We start from the raw sequence: 19,564 nt of genomic DNA on the forward strand, positions 1-19,564 counted from the left end.
AAAATTCAAAATTAAATTATTTTTAATTCGGTTAACCGAATTAACCGAATTTTTTTTAAAGAAAACCGAAAACCAAACCGAATGAACCGATTTAACCGAAATTTTTTAACTTAAAAACCGAATTTCCGAATTAACCGAACCGAATTTCCGAATTGATTCGGTTCGGTCGGTTAATTCGGTTTAACCGAAATTTTGCACACCCCTACCAATCGGTACAACAATTACTTTCGGTTGATTAATATTTTTATATTTTCCAATTTTTATTCTATTTCATATGAAAAAATATTAAAAATTTTTTTGAATATATATATAATGCATGTGCCGCAAACATAAATGTGAAATACGATGTTTTGTAATCACAACAAGCTTGTTGAACATAATAACACAAGGTTTAAGCCTCACTCTCACAATTTCACGAAATTAACATGCACACAGCATGGTCAAATCACTTATACAACTCAAATATATTTTTATATTGTATGAATTAAAACAGTTTTTGGTGTCAAGTTATTTTAGCAAAAAATATTTAGAGATTGTATTATAATTTAGAAGAAAAGTGACAAATTATAAAATATTTTATATTTAAAAAATTAAATATACTCCGATTTCTCGACAAGCACCAAATAGGGCATAGCATATAATGATTGGAAAACTATTTTTTGTGCTTAAAAACAATAAAGTGAACGTCTCAGTTGTAAATAGTGATGGATAGGATTTGTTTCAGATTGAAAATTCTCTATCCCATATGAAGGTTCAATAAATATAATAAACACTTAAACATATCAAGACATAGAAAGGATCAACCCCGCCACAAGGCGGCTTTGAGGGGAAAAATAAAAAATAAAAAAAAAAATAATTGCTATCGAGTCTAAACTGCAGTTTAATCATATTCAACATAACACTCTCTCGACATTCCCCAACTTATGAAGTAGTATGGACATTGTTTCTATTAGCAGAGAAACCCTTTCTAATCATTTCTTCCAAGAGTAGCATTGCCTCATAAAATTATCTTCTTTTTGGAAGCTTCAGACAAAAACATTGAATGTTACACTATCGGGTGGACAACCAACTTCTTCCATATCTATTAGCATATATCTTTTGCCTCCTGTGCAAATCCTTCTAGGCAAAGAGAGCCGATCATGATGGTTAAATCTCAACACTAGGCTTCAAACATTTCAAAGAAAGTTCGTTGAAAAGATTCCTAGCAACATCAAACTTGTAGCAAGGTATTATATTCGATGATGAAGACAATTTCTATTTCTACTTCTGATACGGTTGATCAAGCCTCAATCATCAAGATGAGAATATCTTGGAATCTGGCTCTCTCTTGTTGGGTTGATGATCCCACCCGAGTCTTTTATAAATTCAAAGAAATCATACCTAATTCAGTACCATCTGTAAATAATATGTGGACTAACCAAAGGCAGTAGATAGCGGACCAATCTCTGCCTTCTCTTTAGACAGTCTGACACATCACACAACGAAAGAAAACTGAATCTGAAATTACAAAAAAAAAACAAGTTACTAAACAGACCAAAGTTTTGTAGCAAGGCTAGAACAGGTTCAACATAAAAATGATGCTTTAGAAAGCCTTAGCTTTCCGGAGGGTACCGACTTACCATTTCCCATGTACGTATTTTCGTACTTTTAAGAGTATCAAAAGATGTATACAACTTCAATCAGTAGTTGAGGAAAATTTGGGTTCCAGAGAAGGATTATTCATTTGCTTGGGGCAAGCCTCTTAATCATATCCAGCAGAACATTATCTCGACAGTCCTCTAATTTATGAAGTAGCATGGACATAGTTGTTGCATCAGATGAGAAACCCCTTCTAACCATTTCTTCCAAGAGTTGCATTGCCTCGTTAAGTTCTCCTCTTTTTAGCAAGTTTTGAACAAAAACATTGAATGTCACACTATTAGGTGTACAACCACCTTTTTCCATATCGATTAGCATATCTTTTGCCTCTTGTACATGTCCCACTAAACAAAGTGAGCCGATCATGATGTTATAAGTAAAAACATCGGGCTTCAAACCTTTAAAATGAAGTTGGTTGAAAATAATTCTAGCAACATCAGGTTTTCCACCCTTGCATAACCCATCTATCATGATAGAATAGGTTACAATGTTAGGACTGAGACCTTTATCTTCCATTGTTCTCAGAAATGAAAATGCTTGGGTAAATTGTCGAGTCTTACACAAGCTATCCAAGATAATAGAATAAGTAATCATGTTAGGATATACTTTCCGAGCTTCCATCTCAATGAAAAGCTTCTGGCCAGAATCATATCTACCTGCACGAAATAATCCTTGTAACATGATGTTGTAGGAATCTGTTGTAGGCTCCAAACCCTTGGAGGAAATTTCATGAAAAACAGTCCAGGCTTCATCCACCTTTCGTTTCTTAAGGTAACCATTGAGCATAGTGTTGTAGCTAATCATAGAAGGCTTGAGGCCCATTAAAGGAAAGGAATCGAACAATCTCCGTGCTTTATCAATTTCTCCTCGTAAACAATATCCATCTAGCAAGGCAGTGTATGTGAAAGTATCAGGGGAAATATTCCTCTCCTTCATGCTTTTGAACAAATCCTCTGCCTCACTGACCATTCCTTCCTTGCAAAATGCATCGACCAATATATTAAAAGTAATCACATCTGGATAAATTTTGAGACCTCGCATGTCAATAAACAAGTCTTTCACCTCTCTCCAGCGGCCGAAATTGCACAGGCCCTGGATTACTGAATTGTAAGTAACAACATTTGGAGTAACCCCTTTCTCAATCATCTGGTTAAATAATTGGACTGCCTCATCCACCATCTTGTCTTTACTGAGACTATCAATTATCGTGCTGTAGGACATGACATCAGGTTTGCAAGTTCCTTTTTCCAACGTACCCAGTAAATCACGGGCCATGAGAGTGTGCCCAGCTTTGCACAACCCATTTATAACTGCTAGAAATGTGACTTCGTCTGGCTCACATAGTTTCTCTCTTAATAACTTTTTAAAAATTTCCACCGCATCAAATGCCTTATCTGCAAAGAAGACGGCTTTGATGAGAGTGTTAAAGGTGATAATGTTCGGTTCAATACCAAGCTTGAAGAAGCAACCCAAGATGGAGAACCCAAAATCTACTCGATTCAGCTGGCAATAGCAATTAATAGCAATATTCATCGTGCAAGAATTACGAACACCTAAGAGACGCATTTCATCATACATTTGGAGGGCAGCATAATAGTGTTTCATCTTTACCAACACAGTCAACAGGTTGTTGAATACAATAACAGAAGGTTTCGGTCTCACTCTCACCATTTTACGAAACAGACACACGGCATCGTCCAGCTCACGAATACAACTAAAATCGAATCTGGGTTTGTGCGATCTTACACTATGAAACGTAGCACAGAAATATGAAAATGAATAGTCACTCACAGTCGGATATTTGCGTAAAATCCCTCTCCGAATCGCCTGACTTAGCCTCATATATCTCCGGCCAACAGTAGACAAAATCAGCCACGATAATCTTTACTTTTGATTGATTAAACTTGAACAGCTACCATTACCCGTTAAATGCACTTTCTTCTTGAACACGAGGGAAAAATTTGTTTCGATCAGAGGTTCGAAGACATGTCAAATTCATCCTTACTTTTTAATAAACTTAACTAATGAAATAAACTATCAATTTATAAATTTTATATATTTATATTTATATATAGGTAATTTATATAATGTATTTTTTATATGTCTATTACGGAAAATTTGTGATAAATCCCTAATAGTAAACATGAATTCCTCTTCAGTCCCCAAGTCAGTAATTCTTTGTTCTAAATCCCTGACATAAGCCTGTTGTTTGTTACAACTCCCTATTTGGGTCAGTTTACAAAAATGCCCCTAAAATGATTTAAACGCCCAACACTATCCCTCACTTTAATTTTCAAATTAAAAAAAAAAACCAGAACAAGGACGATCGATAGTTTCCCTCCCTCACCCAACCGATTCTTCTCGCAGGAAAGCAGTGATCTTTTGCGACAAGGTTTGGAGCTCAAAAAATGGCACCGTTGACTAGACGAAGCAGACATTCAAAAGATAAGTCAGTTGAAGGAGCTTGTAGAGTCCGGAAGGAAAAGAAATCTAGCACTGTGAGGAAGTCGAAGAAATCAAAAATAGGTGAACCCTGTTTTAAATTTTTTAAATCGGCCGCTATATATAATTCGTCTCGAGTAACTGAGAAAATTGTTCGTTTAGAGGAATAATTTTGGTCTTCATTGTATGTATCTTTAATATTTCTGTGTTTCCATTATTTTGAGGGTTTTGTGGCTCAAATGTCTTGCTACCGTTCTTGTTTGCATATATTTGTTGAAACATTTACATCATTATTCATAATTTTCGTATTTAATTTTGACAGTTCCTCAGTTTAAATTATTTATCCCCAATTTTTAGGGTTTTGCTTTTGAAATTGTTTTTGAAGTATATCTTGGTAAATGAATGTTATATTGTTATGTTGTTGTGAAGTTTTTGATTTATTGAATATATATTCAATGATCTTATATTGTTGAAGACAATTGATAAATTTCTGTATAGAAGTACCCAATTGTTTCCAAATTTGAAGTTTTTGTTCTTTTCCATGCAATATTCCATTCTGTTATTTTATAATGAAATTTTTTAATGATTTTTAAATATTAAAAATGGCTGATGAAGAGGAAATATGTGATGATTTTGAATCGATCAAAAGTGGCAAGGTTATATTTACTCGATGTTCCCCCGCCTATTGTAAAAAAATAATGGAGGAGTTGAAGGTGGTCATAGGGAATGAACAAATGAGCAGAATAAAAGAAACTTCATTCGGTAAATGGATAGACATGCCTGTTCTACCTGTGAGTAGTGGCAGGGTAGACTATCTGTTTAAAAGATTTGATAGTCCTTCATGCTCGTTCGTTGTTGGAGGTGATATTTCCATTCCTTTCACATCAAGAGACTTCTCAATTGTGCTTGGTTTGCATCAGAGAGGTCAACAAGTTGATCTGGACCTCAAGCTTGAATCAAGCTTCCTGTCTCGGCACTTCGGAGGGAAAATAAGCAACACTCACAGGATCGTTATAAAAAAGAATCTTGTTTCACTTGCGAGTAGTAATGTCGAAGCTGACATTGATGACTTTTTTAGAATGTTCATTTTGTTCATATTTAATTCTGTAATATTCTCGACTGGTAATTACATTACTCCTGCTTTTATCTTTCCCTATATTGCTGAACTGAGTACTTTTTTTGAGTTTGGATGGGGAGATGTTGCGTATCGGTTTTTATATCGAGAATTAGACAATCAAGCGAGTAAACTGTATTTGGATGGTTGCACGGCTGAATTGATGGTGAGTATATAATTATCTGAGTTATTGTGCTATTAATTTGTTGAATTTGTTTACTTATATGATTTTTTGTTTAGGCTTGGTTCTATGAAAGAGTGTTGTCATTAGCTGTGCCGCGTGGTGTTCATATCTGCCCCCGCCTGTTTCGTTTCAGAAAAAGCAAGATCCAGTTGGATGCTGTGAAAGCTGAAGTGGCTTTTGATGCCATATCGTCAACCAAGGTATTTTCTATTTTACTAATCATATTTCGAATGCTGGAGCTTTGCATTATATATATTTGTTTTTGGATCAGGTTTTGTCGATTCATCCCTTTCCTGATGAGGAAATGTTGTTGGAGAACAAGGTAATATGAGTAGCATCCTTTATTTCATGTTTTAGAAAAAAAGAAATATTTTTCATTATTTTATTTGTTGTTGTAGTTGTTGCTGCCGGTTTCAAAGAAATAAGAAGGCAGGAGAAATAACTGTGAACTAGAAAAAACTGTGAATAAACAAATTGCTGAGATTAAAATGTTGAAAAGAATTTGTGCGCAGTTGAAACGTGAGAGAGTTGGCGCTAAGAGAAAGCTGGTTGATTTGAAAGAAAATATGGTTTTGGAGAAAGAATTTGCTCGAAATCGCAAAGGCAAGGACATTGTAGTTGATAATGATCTGAGTGTTGATGACGCTGCTGATGGAATGAATGAAACGGATGAGGAAGAGGAGTTGATTGTGAGTCATGACCTAGGGGGTAATTTATATGATTTTGTTGATGTGCCTGTCAAGAATTGTGTTGATTACTCGGTGAAGGGAAAAAGTGTTGTTGGTGAATTGGATAAGACCAATGTTCCAGATATTGGTGAATTGAAGATAGGTGAAGATGCATGTGACTATGGATTGGGTGTTGGAAATGGAAAAAGTGTTGTTGGTGCTGAGCCCGAGGGTGAAAAAAATGCAGAAAGTGGTCCATTGGGAACGAAAAGTACCAAAGCCGATGGACATAATTCTTGTACTGAGGATTTGATTGAGATTGATCATGTTGGATAATCTTGTATCAAAATTCGTTAAGGAAAATAATGTTTCTGAGGTTGATATTTCAAAAACTGCGTTAACCAATGTGTTGAAAAGGGATACTGGTGACTATACCTCTGAAAAAAGTGGTGGGGTCGACGAGAGTGATGATAATTCGAAGAAGGTTGCGAAAAACACTAATTTCCCATCTTTCATCGTTGATAATGCCCGAACGAGGGGTGATCGGGTGAAGAAAAGAAAGCCATCATTCTTTGTGACTCCACTCAGTACCACACCAAAGAGGAAGGGCAGGAAAAAGGTTTGACTTTGCTTGAAACCAACTTTAACCTTGGTTAATTGATTTTGAGGTCCTATATTTTACTTCGTGTTACTGATGTTGACCATGTTTGTGTATTCTGTCATAGGGAGGAAAAATAATTGATGTTGAGTTTGAACAAAATAATGATTTGAGTAACCAGTGGACTAGTCAGTATCAAGGTAGAACAGATTTTTGTGGACATGAAGAAGCCACTGCCGAAGAGAAAAAGTTGTTGACGGATTATCTTTCTAGGGATGACATCACGTATGAATTTTCTCACTGAAAGCTCTCTCTATTTGTTTATCACTTTTTTTATAATCATTTTTAATACAATAGAATTCATTTATTTTTGTAGTGTCGATGTTTGGCAAGAAATTGTCCATATGTCAGGGTTCGTGTTCTGTGGTTTCTTGTTTGGTAAGCTTGTTAGCAATGAAATTATCAATGTTCAAATGCGCATGATGGAAAAATACAGTGTGGATAAAGAAAATGAAATATTTTGCATGGACACTTTGGTGCAGGTTAGTAGACATATAAAAGCGACATCGATGAGTTAGTATACATTTGAGTTCGTTTATGGTTTTTAATGTTATTTTGTTTTGTCTAACATAGAGAGAAGTGTTTAATCTCCTCGGAAGAGTGGGGAAAAAAATGAAGGTCCAAAACAATGACTACGACTCTTTTTTTGCGGAACTCTCAGCTGCCTCTAAGTTTTGTTTGCAGAAAATTAACGGAGATACGTTCAAGAGATGCAAATACCTCATTTTCCCAATTAATAGCAGAGTGCATTGGTTTCTGCTAGTATTTCACGCAAAAGGACTATCATTTACTCTAATATGATGTTTTCTCGTCTTTAAGGACTATCATTTATTCTAATTTCACTCATCTTTAAGAACAAGTCAGTGAAATATCGAGCACAACTAGTACGCATGGATGTGATAAATATTATTCAATCGAGAACAATGTGTTCCAATTGTAGGACAAACATTGGGGCCATGAGGATTACACTTTCCTAGTGAAAGTGTCTTTGGATCAAAATGTCATGAATTAGGAACAATCTTAGAATTATGAAGAATAATCTTTTCGATATGAGGAACAATAAGGCATGCCCATGTTAACATGCACCAAAATCATATAATACACTGCATGACACAAGTGGAGAGGAGTGTTCAATCCTTAGAGATTGGTGGAACCATCACCCAAGTGTTTGTCTAGTAATGTATTGTGCTCTACATTGTCTAAGGTGTAGGAGAGAGACATTGATCATGACCCAATGAGAGCACCATTTGTGGATGTCCATTGCCACCCAATGTATATAATATGGGTATATTGTCCAAAAATCCAAATTCATAACTTGTTTAATATGATGTTTTCTCGTCTTTAAGGACTATCATTTACTCTAATTCCACTCATCTTTAAGAACAAGTCAGTGAGAGATCGAGCACAACTAGTACGCATGGATGGAATAAATATTATTCAATCGAGAACAATGTATTCCAATTGTAGGACAAACATTGTGGGTCATGAGGATTACACTTTCCTAGTGAAAGTGTCTTTGGATCAAAATGTCATGTATTAGGAACGATCTTAGAATTATGAAGAATAATCTTTTCGATATGAGGAACAATAAGGCATGTCCATGTTAACATGCACCAAAATCATATAATACACTGCATGACACAAGTGGAGAGGAGTGTTCAATCCTTAGAGATTGGTGGAACCATCACCCAAGTGTTTGTCTAGTAATGTATTGTGCTCTACATTGTCTAAGGTGTAGGAGAGAGATATTGATCATGACCCAATAAGAGCACCATTTGTGGATGCCCATTGCCACCCAATGTATATAATATGGGTATATTGTCCGAAATCCAAACTCATAACTTGTTTAATATGATGTTTTCTCGTCTTTAAGCACTATCATTTACTCTAATTCCACTCATCTTTAAGAACAAGTCAGTGAGATATCGAGCACAACTAGTACGCATGAATGAGATAAATATTATCTGTTTGATTTACGGAACAAGATGACATGTCACATGTATTATAATTACTCTTTTGACCCTCACAATAAAACAAAAATAATAAAAATAAACTTTGACTCCCACCTACCCCTCATTATTAAGCTCTGTCGGTACACTTTATCCATTCACTTCTTCTTTCTCGTTTGGTTAGGGATTTGATTTTCAAAATAAAATTTCATTCTTCAAGATCGAGCACAATGGAAATGAAGATTGCACCACAATGTTTATGTGGTTTCGGAGAAATGATTTTACGAAGAGCCGGACCACGTTCGACTCGCCCGGAAGAGTTGTATTATATTTGTCCTCGTGAGCTGCAACATAAAAATTGATTTTTTTGGTACGATGACTATCATGGTGAATCTCTCCAAAATCATCAAATTTCAAACCAAACTCAAGTAAAAAAGGTAGAGAGAGCTGCGCATGTTCAATGAATCAACAATCTGCATCATCGTCCATCCATGATTCAACAGAACAGTTCAATTACAAGAAGAAGGAGAATTCGTCCTCTGATGTGCTAGACAACCAGTTTACTAGAACACCAGGGCCCGACCATATCGTAGAAATATGTTGTTTTGGTTGCACATGTTTTGTTCTTGTACTAATTTTACTTCTAGCTCTGTTTATTATAATAATCAGACAATAAGTTCCAAATTTATTCAGTTTTATTCCAAATTAAATACAAGTTGTACGATATACATAGCAATTAGTACCTGCCATTTGAAAATTTAAAGCAATGACTTACTTGATTAGTTAACTGAGAAGACATCGTTGATTGAAACAGTAATGACAAAGATCATTTATCAAATTCGAACTTTACATATTTGTTTACCACAAACAGAGTTGGTTTCAGAATAACTTAAGACAACACAATACACTTAACTACACTATGACCCCAGATCAAGTTAAAATGTGACAGCAGATGGTTCCACAAAGCCTCAAACCAAGCGCAATCCAGCAATGCTTCCACTCGAACGTGTGTGCCTTTTCGAGGGCAATTTCATGCTCGAACCAGCTTCCAGTAATCGCTTGCCCTGCATATTTTTTAACATTCAAGATTAATTTCTGAATAATTTATGTTAAAAAGTTATGCTAATAACAAATAATTGAAACATCATATTTTTAAACAATTACAGCTACTTTATCGGTTTCTTGCAACTGCGTCTATTGTGTCCTCTTGCATGACAACGACCACATGTTGAGACACGTTTATTAACTTGCGATGGTATTCTCTTCGTCTTTCTGCGACCAGGCTGACTATGCACGGAAGGAGCTTGGATTATATCGGATTCAGCAACACATGACTCACTGATGTCAAAGGTTGGGATAAGATTAATATGTCCTTTGTACGCAGCGCGATACGCTTCGATCTTGAAATAATTGTCACAAAAATCATACACAGACATAGATTTTGCCTCAATGGCAGAAATGGCTTGCTTGCACGGAATCTTATTGATCTGCCAAACTCTACATGAACAAGTCATATCCACTAAATCCACGGAAAATGAATTTTCACCATCAACAACCTCAAACTTCCAATCACACGAACGCTGAACTCTTAATGTTCGGGATTCCATATATGCGCTTACAACAGACTTTTCTTTTCTTGGACTTAATTCCTTGGTCATGCGTAGAGTTGATTCACGTCGTCGGTGCATCATTTTCATTATCTGCACGCGTATGTGATCAACCATAGCAACAATAGGCAGATGACGAGCTGGCCTAACCCAACTATTTCAACACTCGGCTATATTGTTATTTATAACACCCCATCTATTGCCAACAAACAATGCATTGGCCCAACTCTGTGGATCAGAATTTACAATAAACCCTCTGGCAAGTGGCATTGACTATAATATATTGTTTATATGTTGCTCATACTCTTGAAAAGATGGAGCATACGCAGCTTTCTTGAATCCCGAAGACCAATGTTTTTTGTTATGTGTGGTATAACTTCTCAACACCTATAAAGATTAATAAAAATTTAGATCGAGCTTAAAATGATCAGATAATATGAAAAAATTAAAGTAAAATTGCTCAAGGATTTGTAATTTGGAATTTACCTGCTTAACGAAATTATCCACTAAATATCTCAAACAATAAGTATGGTGACTCCCAACAAATACTTGATTCACTGCCTTGATGATACTGGGATGTCTGTCCGAGAAAAATGTGAACTCGTCGAATGGAATGCATTGATATTAAAGGAGCACACGACTCAAATGATAACAAAACCAATCCCAGTTCGCATCATTCTCCGCATCTACTACGGCATAAGCAATTGTGAAAAGATCATCGTTCGCATCTTTCGACACAACAACTAAGATTGTAGTAGCCCGTACCCAAAATCAGTGATTAAGTGTTAATCAATTCATTAATCCTACTAGTTAAGAGTAAACGTGATTAAGGGAACTCTTAATGGGTTAACGGAGTCCAGAATTGGATTCAGAACACTTGAAAATGGTTTGAGGGTCGTCGGGTTCGGAGGCTCCGTTGGTGAGTTCGGACGGTCCGAAGTTAGGGTTCGGACGATCCGAAGAGTGGTTCGGACGCTCCGAACGTGCTGCCGACAGTCGTCATGGATGACGTCATTATGCTGATGTAAGCAATGATGTAATATCGAGTTCAGATGATCCGAAGTTTAGTTCGGACGATCCGAACGTGTTCGGAGGCTCCGAAGTCAGTTCGGAGGGCCCGAACTCCGTCTATAAATAGGGGGTGCCGAGCTCATTTTGAAGTGCACCAATCACCTCTTCTCTCTCGATTCCTTAGCCTTCTAACTCAGATCTATGGAATTCTAGGCGTCCCGTTGGAAATCCGGAAGTGGCATAGCAGTCCAGGCGTCGTAGCGGAGCTGTGGCCTAGTTTTGAGGCACTCGACAGCAAAGGGCTAACGACGGACGAAGGTATAGATTTTGCTTCCTATAAATATTTAGGAGTATGCAATAGCTTAGTTAAGGCTTTTAGAGCACTATAATGATAGTAGTATCATTTGGCAGTGTAGAGCAGACTATAGGCGTGGACCTCGAGTTGGTAGAGCTTGCACTGATTTGAGGTACGGAAGTACTGTTCGAGATATCCTGACTGATTATGCATGTATTATGTGACTGCATGGTTTATATGTCATTGATTTATGCTGCATTCATTTGCATACTGAGCTATCTCCTTCGAGATGTCTGTTAGTAGGGTTTTTCCCTATCCTGTTAGTGGTTGGACTTCCATCGATTTGGGTCCGGCATATCCACTGGTATTATGGTATGGGAGCCACCTCCTAAAGCGACGGCATAGCGTGCTACATACCAGGGCCCGGTCTGTCTCTGTTATCTGATTCTTGACCTCGAGTTTATAGGGAGTTCACTTTGCATGCATGTATACTCATACTCTCGTACTGAGCGTTTTATGCTCACATCTCGTACTCTGTATTTCTGGACACCCTATTCCATGGGACAGGTTTGCGATTGGACGAGGCGGGTGGATCCAAGAGGGGCTAGGCAGTTGTTGGTCAGCTGGAGCTTCGCCTAGGTTTTATTCTGTTGTTATTTGGATTAATACAACTATTCGATATGGTTGTATAATATTTGGGTATTTACAGATTCCTTGCCTTGGGATTGTATAATGTTTTTAATTTTCCGCAGTTTTATTCTGATATCTGTTTAATTAAGTTAATTGCATGCCTAAGTTCTGTTTAGTAGGTGATCCAGGTAAGGATCACTACATTTATGGTATCAGAGCATGCAAAGTATTCTTGGGATTCAGATTCTACATAAGATAACCGTTAGGTTAATTTTGTAGATGGCAAATCGTGACGACCAGAGTTCTCATGGCAGTATTGGTGGGCGTTGGGGTGATGCCGACTGGGAGCCTCGTCGGGAACGCCGCCATCGTCATCGAGATGAGGATCGTTTCAGTGTACGTCGATTCTTGCAGACAGGGCCTAAGCCCTTGGTTGGGGGTGAGTCTCCGGAGGATGCGGAGAACTGGTTAGACCGCATGGAGATGACTTTTCAGACTTTCCATTGCACCGAGGAGCAGAAGATGGAGACCCTGGGTTATCTTCTGGATGGACGTGCGCGCAGGTGGTGGAGGTTTACTTCTACAACTTTTTTTGCAGCGAGAGGAGTGGCCACCTGGGCCGAGTTCCGCACAGCTTTTCAGAAGCTGTATTTTCCTCTTGCACTCCGTCAGTCGAAGGTGGGCGAGCTACTGAGTTTGCAACAGGGAGCCATGTCTATTGATGAGTATCAGCAGAAGTTCTTTGATCTGCTATCCTATTGCCCCGAGATTGCTGACAGCTCTGGGATGAAGTGTAATTTGTTCCTTCAGGGCCTTAACCCTGAGATCCATGACCGTGTGGCGGTTGGCGACGACATATCCTACGAGGGTTTGGTGAGCCGTTGTCACCAGGCGGAGGACAACATTTGGCGAAACATGTCTTTTTCTCAGTCGAGACCTGCTAGTTCTTTGGGTCCCCGTGCCCAATCTTTCAAGAAGTCTGGATCTACTTCTTCTTCCTCTGGCTCTGCTGGTGTTGTCCGTTTTGGTAAGAAGGACAAGTGTGATCATTGTGGGAAGAACCATCCATCCAACAAATGCCATAGAGCTTCTGGAGCTTGTTTCCGTTGGGGAGAGACTGGTCATATCCGGAGGGATTGTCCACTATCTGGGGGAGGCGGTTCTGGTTCTGGTTTAGGATCTGGTTCTCAGGCCACCGTTTAGCAGAGGTCGCAGGGACAGCCTGCTGCGAGTTCTCATTTGAGGCCACGAGCTTCTGGCCAGGTGTTTGCCCTGAGACATGATCAGGCAGTGGAGGAGAATGAGAAAGTCATCGCAGGTACATTTCTGCTTTATGGTATACTTGCTTTTGTACTTATTGACACTGGTGCATCTCATTCCTTCATTTCTACACGTTTTGTTAAGAGGAATAAGTTACCATGCATTGCACTAGATGTAGTGATGTCTGTTTCTACTCCGACGGGCCAATCTGCTTTGGCTAAGCGTCTAGTGATGGGTTTCCCTTTAGAGTTTGAGGGTAACATTTTGATTGCAAATCTCATGGTCCTGGCGATGGAAGACTTTGATTGCATTCTGGGAATAGATATGTTGACTACCTATCGAGCTTCAGTGGACTGCTATCAGAGATTAGTACGCTTTCATCCGAAAGGGAGTGAGAGCTGGTTTTTCTATGGTGAGGGAGCGCGACCCCCGATGCCCTTGGTATCAGCTTTGAGAGCCTGTCGAGCTCTAGAGTCTGGCGGGGAAGGCTACCTTATCGATGCAGTTGATTTGTCCGCTGAGAGCATTGGGATAGAGAGTATTCCGATCGCGGATGAATTTACAGATGTATTTTCTGATAAGATTCCGGGTTTTCCTCCTGTTAGGGAAGTCGAGTTTGGCATAGAGCTGATGCCGGGTACTTCTCTTATTTCTCGAGCACCGTATCATCTGTCTCTGTCAGAGATGCGTGAGTTAAAGAATCAGCTATAGGATCTTTTGGACAAGGGATACATTCATCCTAGTGTATCTCCTTGGGGAGCTCCTGTTCTTTTTGTAAAGAAGAAGGATGGGTCGATGCGGCTGTGCATTAACTATCGGCAGCTAAATCGAGTCACTGTGAAGAACAAGTATCCGTTGCCTCGTATTGATGACTTGTTTGATCAGCTGCAGGGAACTTCAGTTTACTCCAAGATTGACTTGAGATCTGGGTATCATCAGTTGAGAGTCCAAGATCAGGACGTAGCCAAGACTGCATTCCGTACTCGCTATGGGCATTACGAGTTTCTAGTGATGCCATTTGGTTTGACTAATGCGCCGGCTATATTCATGGACCTGATGAACCGTGTCTTTAGGGAGTATTTGGACAAGTTTGTCGTGGTCTTCATTGACGACATCTTGGTGTATTCGCGTAATATGGAAGATCATGTTTCTCACTTGCGGTTGGTACTGCAGACTCTTCGAGATGAGCAGTTATACGCCAAGCTGAGCAAGTGTGAGTTCTGGATGGATCGAGTGGTCTTTCTTGGCCATATCATATCCAGAGAGGGGATTTCTGTTGATCCAAGCAAGATTGAGGCGGTGCTTAATTGGTCGCGTCCGACGACGGTTGCTGAGATCCGTAGTTTTCTGGGTCTAGCAGGGTATTATCGTCGCTTCATTCTGAACTTCTCTCAGTTAGCTCGACCTCTGACGCAACTTACCCGCAAGGGTGTTGATTTCGAGTGGTCTTCCGAGTGTGAGGAGAACTTCTGTGAGCTTCGACGGTGGTTGACTTCTGCGCCGGTGTTGGCATTACCGTCAGGATCTGGAGGGTATGTGGTGTACACTGATGTTTCTCTTCAGGGGTTAGGTTGTGTCCTGACTCAGAATGGGCATGTGATCGCATACGCTTCTAGACAGCTGAAGCTTCACGAGGACAACTACCCAGTCCATGATTTGGAGTTAGCAGCCATTGTGTTCGCTTTGAAGATCTGGCATCATTATCTGTATGGCGAGAAATTTGAGATCTTCACCAACCATAAGAGTCTCAAGTATTTGTTCACTCAGGCGGAGTTGAACATGAGGCAGAGACGTTGGATGGACTTGCTTAAGGACTATGATTGCGAGATTAAGTACCATCCGGGAGCTGCTAATCTCACCGCTGATGCATTGAGTCGCAAGGTGCAACTATCCGCACTTCAGAATTGTTCGATGTCTAGTGCGATCAGTGACTTTTGTACTTCGGGATATACCTTCAAGCATAAGAAAGGTATGCAGAGTATCCAGATGTTTGCGATATTATCTGAGCCAGCTTTGTATTCGCGGATTCGAGATGCTCAGATGTCTGATTCAAAGACCCAGCATTTAGCTCGTATAGCTAACGAGGGTAGCTCGTCTGGATTTCATTATCAGTCAGATGGCTTTTTGTGTTTGTCTGGTAGACTTGTGATTCCGCAGGATGTAGAGTTTCGAGAGGAGATTTTGTCTCAGGCGCATCGCACTAAGTTGAGTATTCATCCTGGGAGCAACAAGATGTACAAGGATCCACGTGCTCGTTTCTGGTGGAAGGGAATGAAACGCAGTGTTTATAAGTTTGTTTCGAGATGTTTGGTGTGTCAACAGGTCAAGGCAGAGTACCGACGACCTGGAGGATTGCTTCACAGTCTGCCTATTCCTGAATGGAAATGGGAGTTTATCACAATGGACTTTGTGACCCATTTGTCGGTATCCTCGAGGAACTGTGACTCTATCTAGGTTATGGTGGACCAACTCACCAAGTCAGCGCATTTCATTGCCTATAGCCGGGAGTACAATGTGGATCATATGGCTCGGTTGTACATTCAGGAGATCGTTCGACTTCATGGAGTGCCTGTGAGCATTGTCAGCGATCGAGACCCCAGGTTTACTTCTAGATTCTGGGGGAGTGTTCAGCGTGCGATGGGTACTACTCTCAGTTTGAGTACTGCCTATCATCCGGAGACTGATGGTCAGTCAGAGCGCACTATCCATACTTTGGAGGAAATGCTTAGAGCGTGCGTCATGGATTTTGGTTCAGCCTGGCAGGATCATTTGCCATTGATCGAGTTCGCGTACAAAAACAGCTATCATACTAGCATTGGGATGGCACCTTTTGAGGCATTGTACGGGCGACGTTGTCGTACTCCACTCTTCTGGGAAGAAGTGGAGGAGAGACAGGCTGAGGGACCGAAGTTTATCCAACAGGCGATAGACATTGTTGATCAGATCAAGAAATGGATTAAGACTGCACAGGATCGTCAGGCCAGCTATGCAAACACCAAGCATAGACCTTTGCAGTTCGATGTCGGAGAGAAAGTGTTTCTGAGAGTGTCACCTTTTCGCAAAATTCTCAGATTTGGCCTTAAGGGCAAGTTGTCTCCCAGGTTTATCGGTCCGTTTGAGATCTTGGAATGCTTTGGCGATTTGGCTTATCGACTAGCTTTGCCACCGCATCTTTCCAGTATTCACGATGTGTTCCACGTATCTCTGTTGCGACGGTATGTGGCGGATGAGTCTCATATTCTGCAGCGGTCTGAGGTTCAGGTGAGAAAGGATTTGACCTATGTTGAGAAACCTATTCGTATCTTAGATTATAAGGATAAGGTTTTTCGGATCAAAGTCATTCCTCTGATTTTAGTTCAGTGGCAGCGCCGAGGCACTGAGAAAGCTACTTGGGAGCTTGAGGACAGGATGCGTGAAGACCACCCTGAGTTGTTTTAATTTCGGTTTGAGTTGTATTCAGTTGAAAACTATGTAAGCGTTTGACTAGAATAAAGAATGTTTCTGATTTCTGTTTTACATTTAGTACTTAAGATCTGTTTTCGAGGACGAAACATCTTAAGTGGGGGAGAATGTAGTAGCCCGTACCCGAAATCAGTGATTAAGTGTTAATCAATTCATTAATCCTATTAGTTAAGAGTAAACATGATTAAGGGAACTCTTAATGGGTTAACGGAGTCCGGAATTGGATTCAAAACACTTGAAAATGGTTTGAGGGTCGTCGTGTTCGGAGGCTCCGTTGGTGAGTTTGGACGGTCCGAAGTCAGGGTTCGAACGATCCGAAGATTGGTTCGGATGCTCCGAGCGTGCTGCCGACAGTCGTCATGGATGGCATCATTATGCTGACATAAGCAATGACGTAATATCGAGTTCGGATGATCCGAAGTCCAGTTCGGACAATCCGAACGTATTCGGATGCTCCGAAGTCAGTTCAGAGGGCCCGAACTTCGTCTATAAATAGGGGGTGCCGAGCTCATTTTGAAGTGCACCAATCACCTCTTCTCTCTCGATTTCTTAGCCTTCTAACTCAGATCTAGGGAATTCTAGGCGCCCCGTTGGGAATCCGAAAGTGGCATAGCAGTCCAGGCATCGTAGCGGAGCTGTGGCCTAGTTTTGAGGCACTCGACAGCAAAGGGCTAACGACGGACGAAGGTATAGCTTTTGCTTCCTATAAATATTTAGGAGTATGCAATAGCTTAGTTAAGGCTTTTAGAGCATTATAATGATATTAGTATCATTTGGCAGTGTAAAGCAGACTATAGGCGTGGACCTAGAGTTGGTAGAGCTTGCACTGATTTGAGGTACAGAAGTACTGTTCGAGATATCCTGACTGAGTATGCATGTATTATGTGACTGCATGGTTTATATGTCATTGATTTATGCTGCATTCATTTGCATACTGAGCTATCTCCTTCGAGATATCTGTTAGTAGGGTTTTTCCCTATCCTGTTAGTGGTTGGACTTCCATCGATTTGGATCCGGCATATCCACTGGTATTATGGTATGGGAGCCACCTCCTGAAGCGACGGCACAGCGTGCTACATACCAGGGCCCGGTCTGTCTCTGTTATCTGATTCTTGACCTCGAGTTTATAGGGAGTTCACTTTGCATGCATGTATACTCATACTCTCGTACTGAGCGTTTTATGCTCACGTCTCGTACTCTGTATTTCTGGACACCCTATTCTATGGGGCAGGTTTGCGATTGGACGAGGCGGGTGGATCCAAGAGGGGCTAGGCAGTTGTTGGTCAGCTGGAGCTTCGCCTAGGTTTTATTCTGTTGTTATTTGGATTAATACAGCTGTTCGATATGGTTGTATAATATTTGGATATTTACAGATTCCTTGCCTTGGGATTGTATAATGTTTTTAGTTTTCCGCAGTTTTATTCTGATATCCATTTAATTAAGTTAATTGCATGCCTAAGTTCTGTTTAGTAAGTGATCCAGGTAATGGTCACTACAAAGATGCATCCTTTATACTTATTCTTTATATGAGTATCATCCAAAAATATCAATGGCCTACAACCACTAACAAAACCGACGACACATGCATGAAAACAAATGAACAACCGTCTGAATTTTTTAGTCAAAGGTTCAATCTCACACTCAACAACACTACCAGGATTAGTCTTTTTAACAGCATCACAATATCATCTTAATCTATCATAGCATCCTTCATCTGTGCCATGAATATCATGCATCGCAAACTCTTTACCCTTCCATACTTTGCGGTATTCTAACTCTACCCCAAAATCTCTTTGCAAGTCCATCTACATTGTACACGGACGATAAGAGGGCTCTCCTCTCAATTTTTCTTTCACAACATTCGCTATCCAATAGGCATCGGCTCTAGGATGCCCTCTGCTACGTAGATTATTCTCACCACAATTATGTTGCAGTTTACATTTTTTAATGGCAAAAAGATTGTCTCTTTTATGTTTCGAAGTATAAATTCTCCAACTGCAGCTCTTTTCACTACAAATCACAATAACCTTCTCGCTATCATTTTTTACATACATAAATAAACGTCTTGTGGCAACAGAAAAGTTTTTCAAATAATTCCTAAATTCACCAGCACCCTTGAATGTTTGTCCTACACCATGAATACAATTAATCCAGACATCTATAGTATTGGAGCAAGGGGGCTGTTCAACCTCGTTGTCACTCTTCGACTGCATGTCTTCCTCATCAACCCTTACCAGTAAGAACAATAACCACAAAAACAAATTTTAAATTTTAAAAAATTAATCTTGGTTTCGAACAGCTAATTGATAATTTATACAAAGCAATCTACAATATTTAACCTTAAAATTTTATATTAAACATGTTACTAAACATATCAAAATAGGAGAATGAAAATACGTCTAATAATAAGTAAATGTATTTTACCTCCCATCATTCAAATTGTTGAAGTGTTTATTTCTTTTCTCTGCCCTCAATTCAATCGTCGTAAGCTTTACACACATATGAAGATGAATCATATTAAGGACATCATCATCATCATTCAAAGACACAAACATCTTATGCAGTGGAGCTACGTATTGAAGCATAGTGGATTTCGGAGATATTTCTGCACAATTTTTGCTCAGACTAGCAAAAACATCCATCAAG

General features: G+C 39.6%; 2 protein-coding genes across 2 annotated transcripts; both read right to left on the reverse strand.

Moving 5' to 3' along the window:
• Positions 1 to 752: 752 nt before the first annotated feature.
• LOC140883407 (uncharacterized) lies at positions 753 to 3,596 on the reverse strand. The gene is made up of 2 exons (XM_073289853.1): positions 1,620 to 3,596; positions 753 to 1,497 (listed from the first exon to the last, which is right to left on the reverse strand). Exon 1 carries the CDS (start codon positions 3,478 to 3,480, stop codon positions 1,720 to 1,722), a length of 1,761 nt encoding a protein of 586 aa, XP_073145954.1. The 5' UTR covers positions 3,481 to 3,596; the 3' UTR covers positions 753 to 1,497; positions 1,620 to 1,719.
• A 6,025-nt stretch (positions 3,597 to 9,621) lies between these two features.
• On the reverse strand, positions 9,622 to 10,260 carry LOC140878895 (uncharacterized). Its single transcript, XM_073282519.1, has 2 exons — positions 9,901 to 10,260; positions 9,622 to 9,717 (listed from the first exon to the last, which is right to left on the reverse strand). The coding sequence occupies exons 1-2, from the start codon at positions 10,258 to 10,260 to the stop codon at positions 9,622 to 9,624; spliced, it is 456 nt and encodes a 151-aa protein (XP_073138620.1).
• Positions 10,261 to 19,564: the final 9,304 nt, after the last annotated feature.

This window comes from Henckelia pumila, chromosome 2 (assembly GCF_033568475.1).
Source record: "Henckelia pumila isolate YLH828 chromosome 2, ASM3356847v2, whole genome shotgun sequence".
NCBI classification, from domain to species: Eukaryota; Viridiplantae; Streptophyta; class Magnoliopsida; order Lamiales; family Gesneriaceae; genus Henckelia; species Henckelia pumila.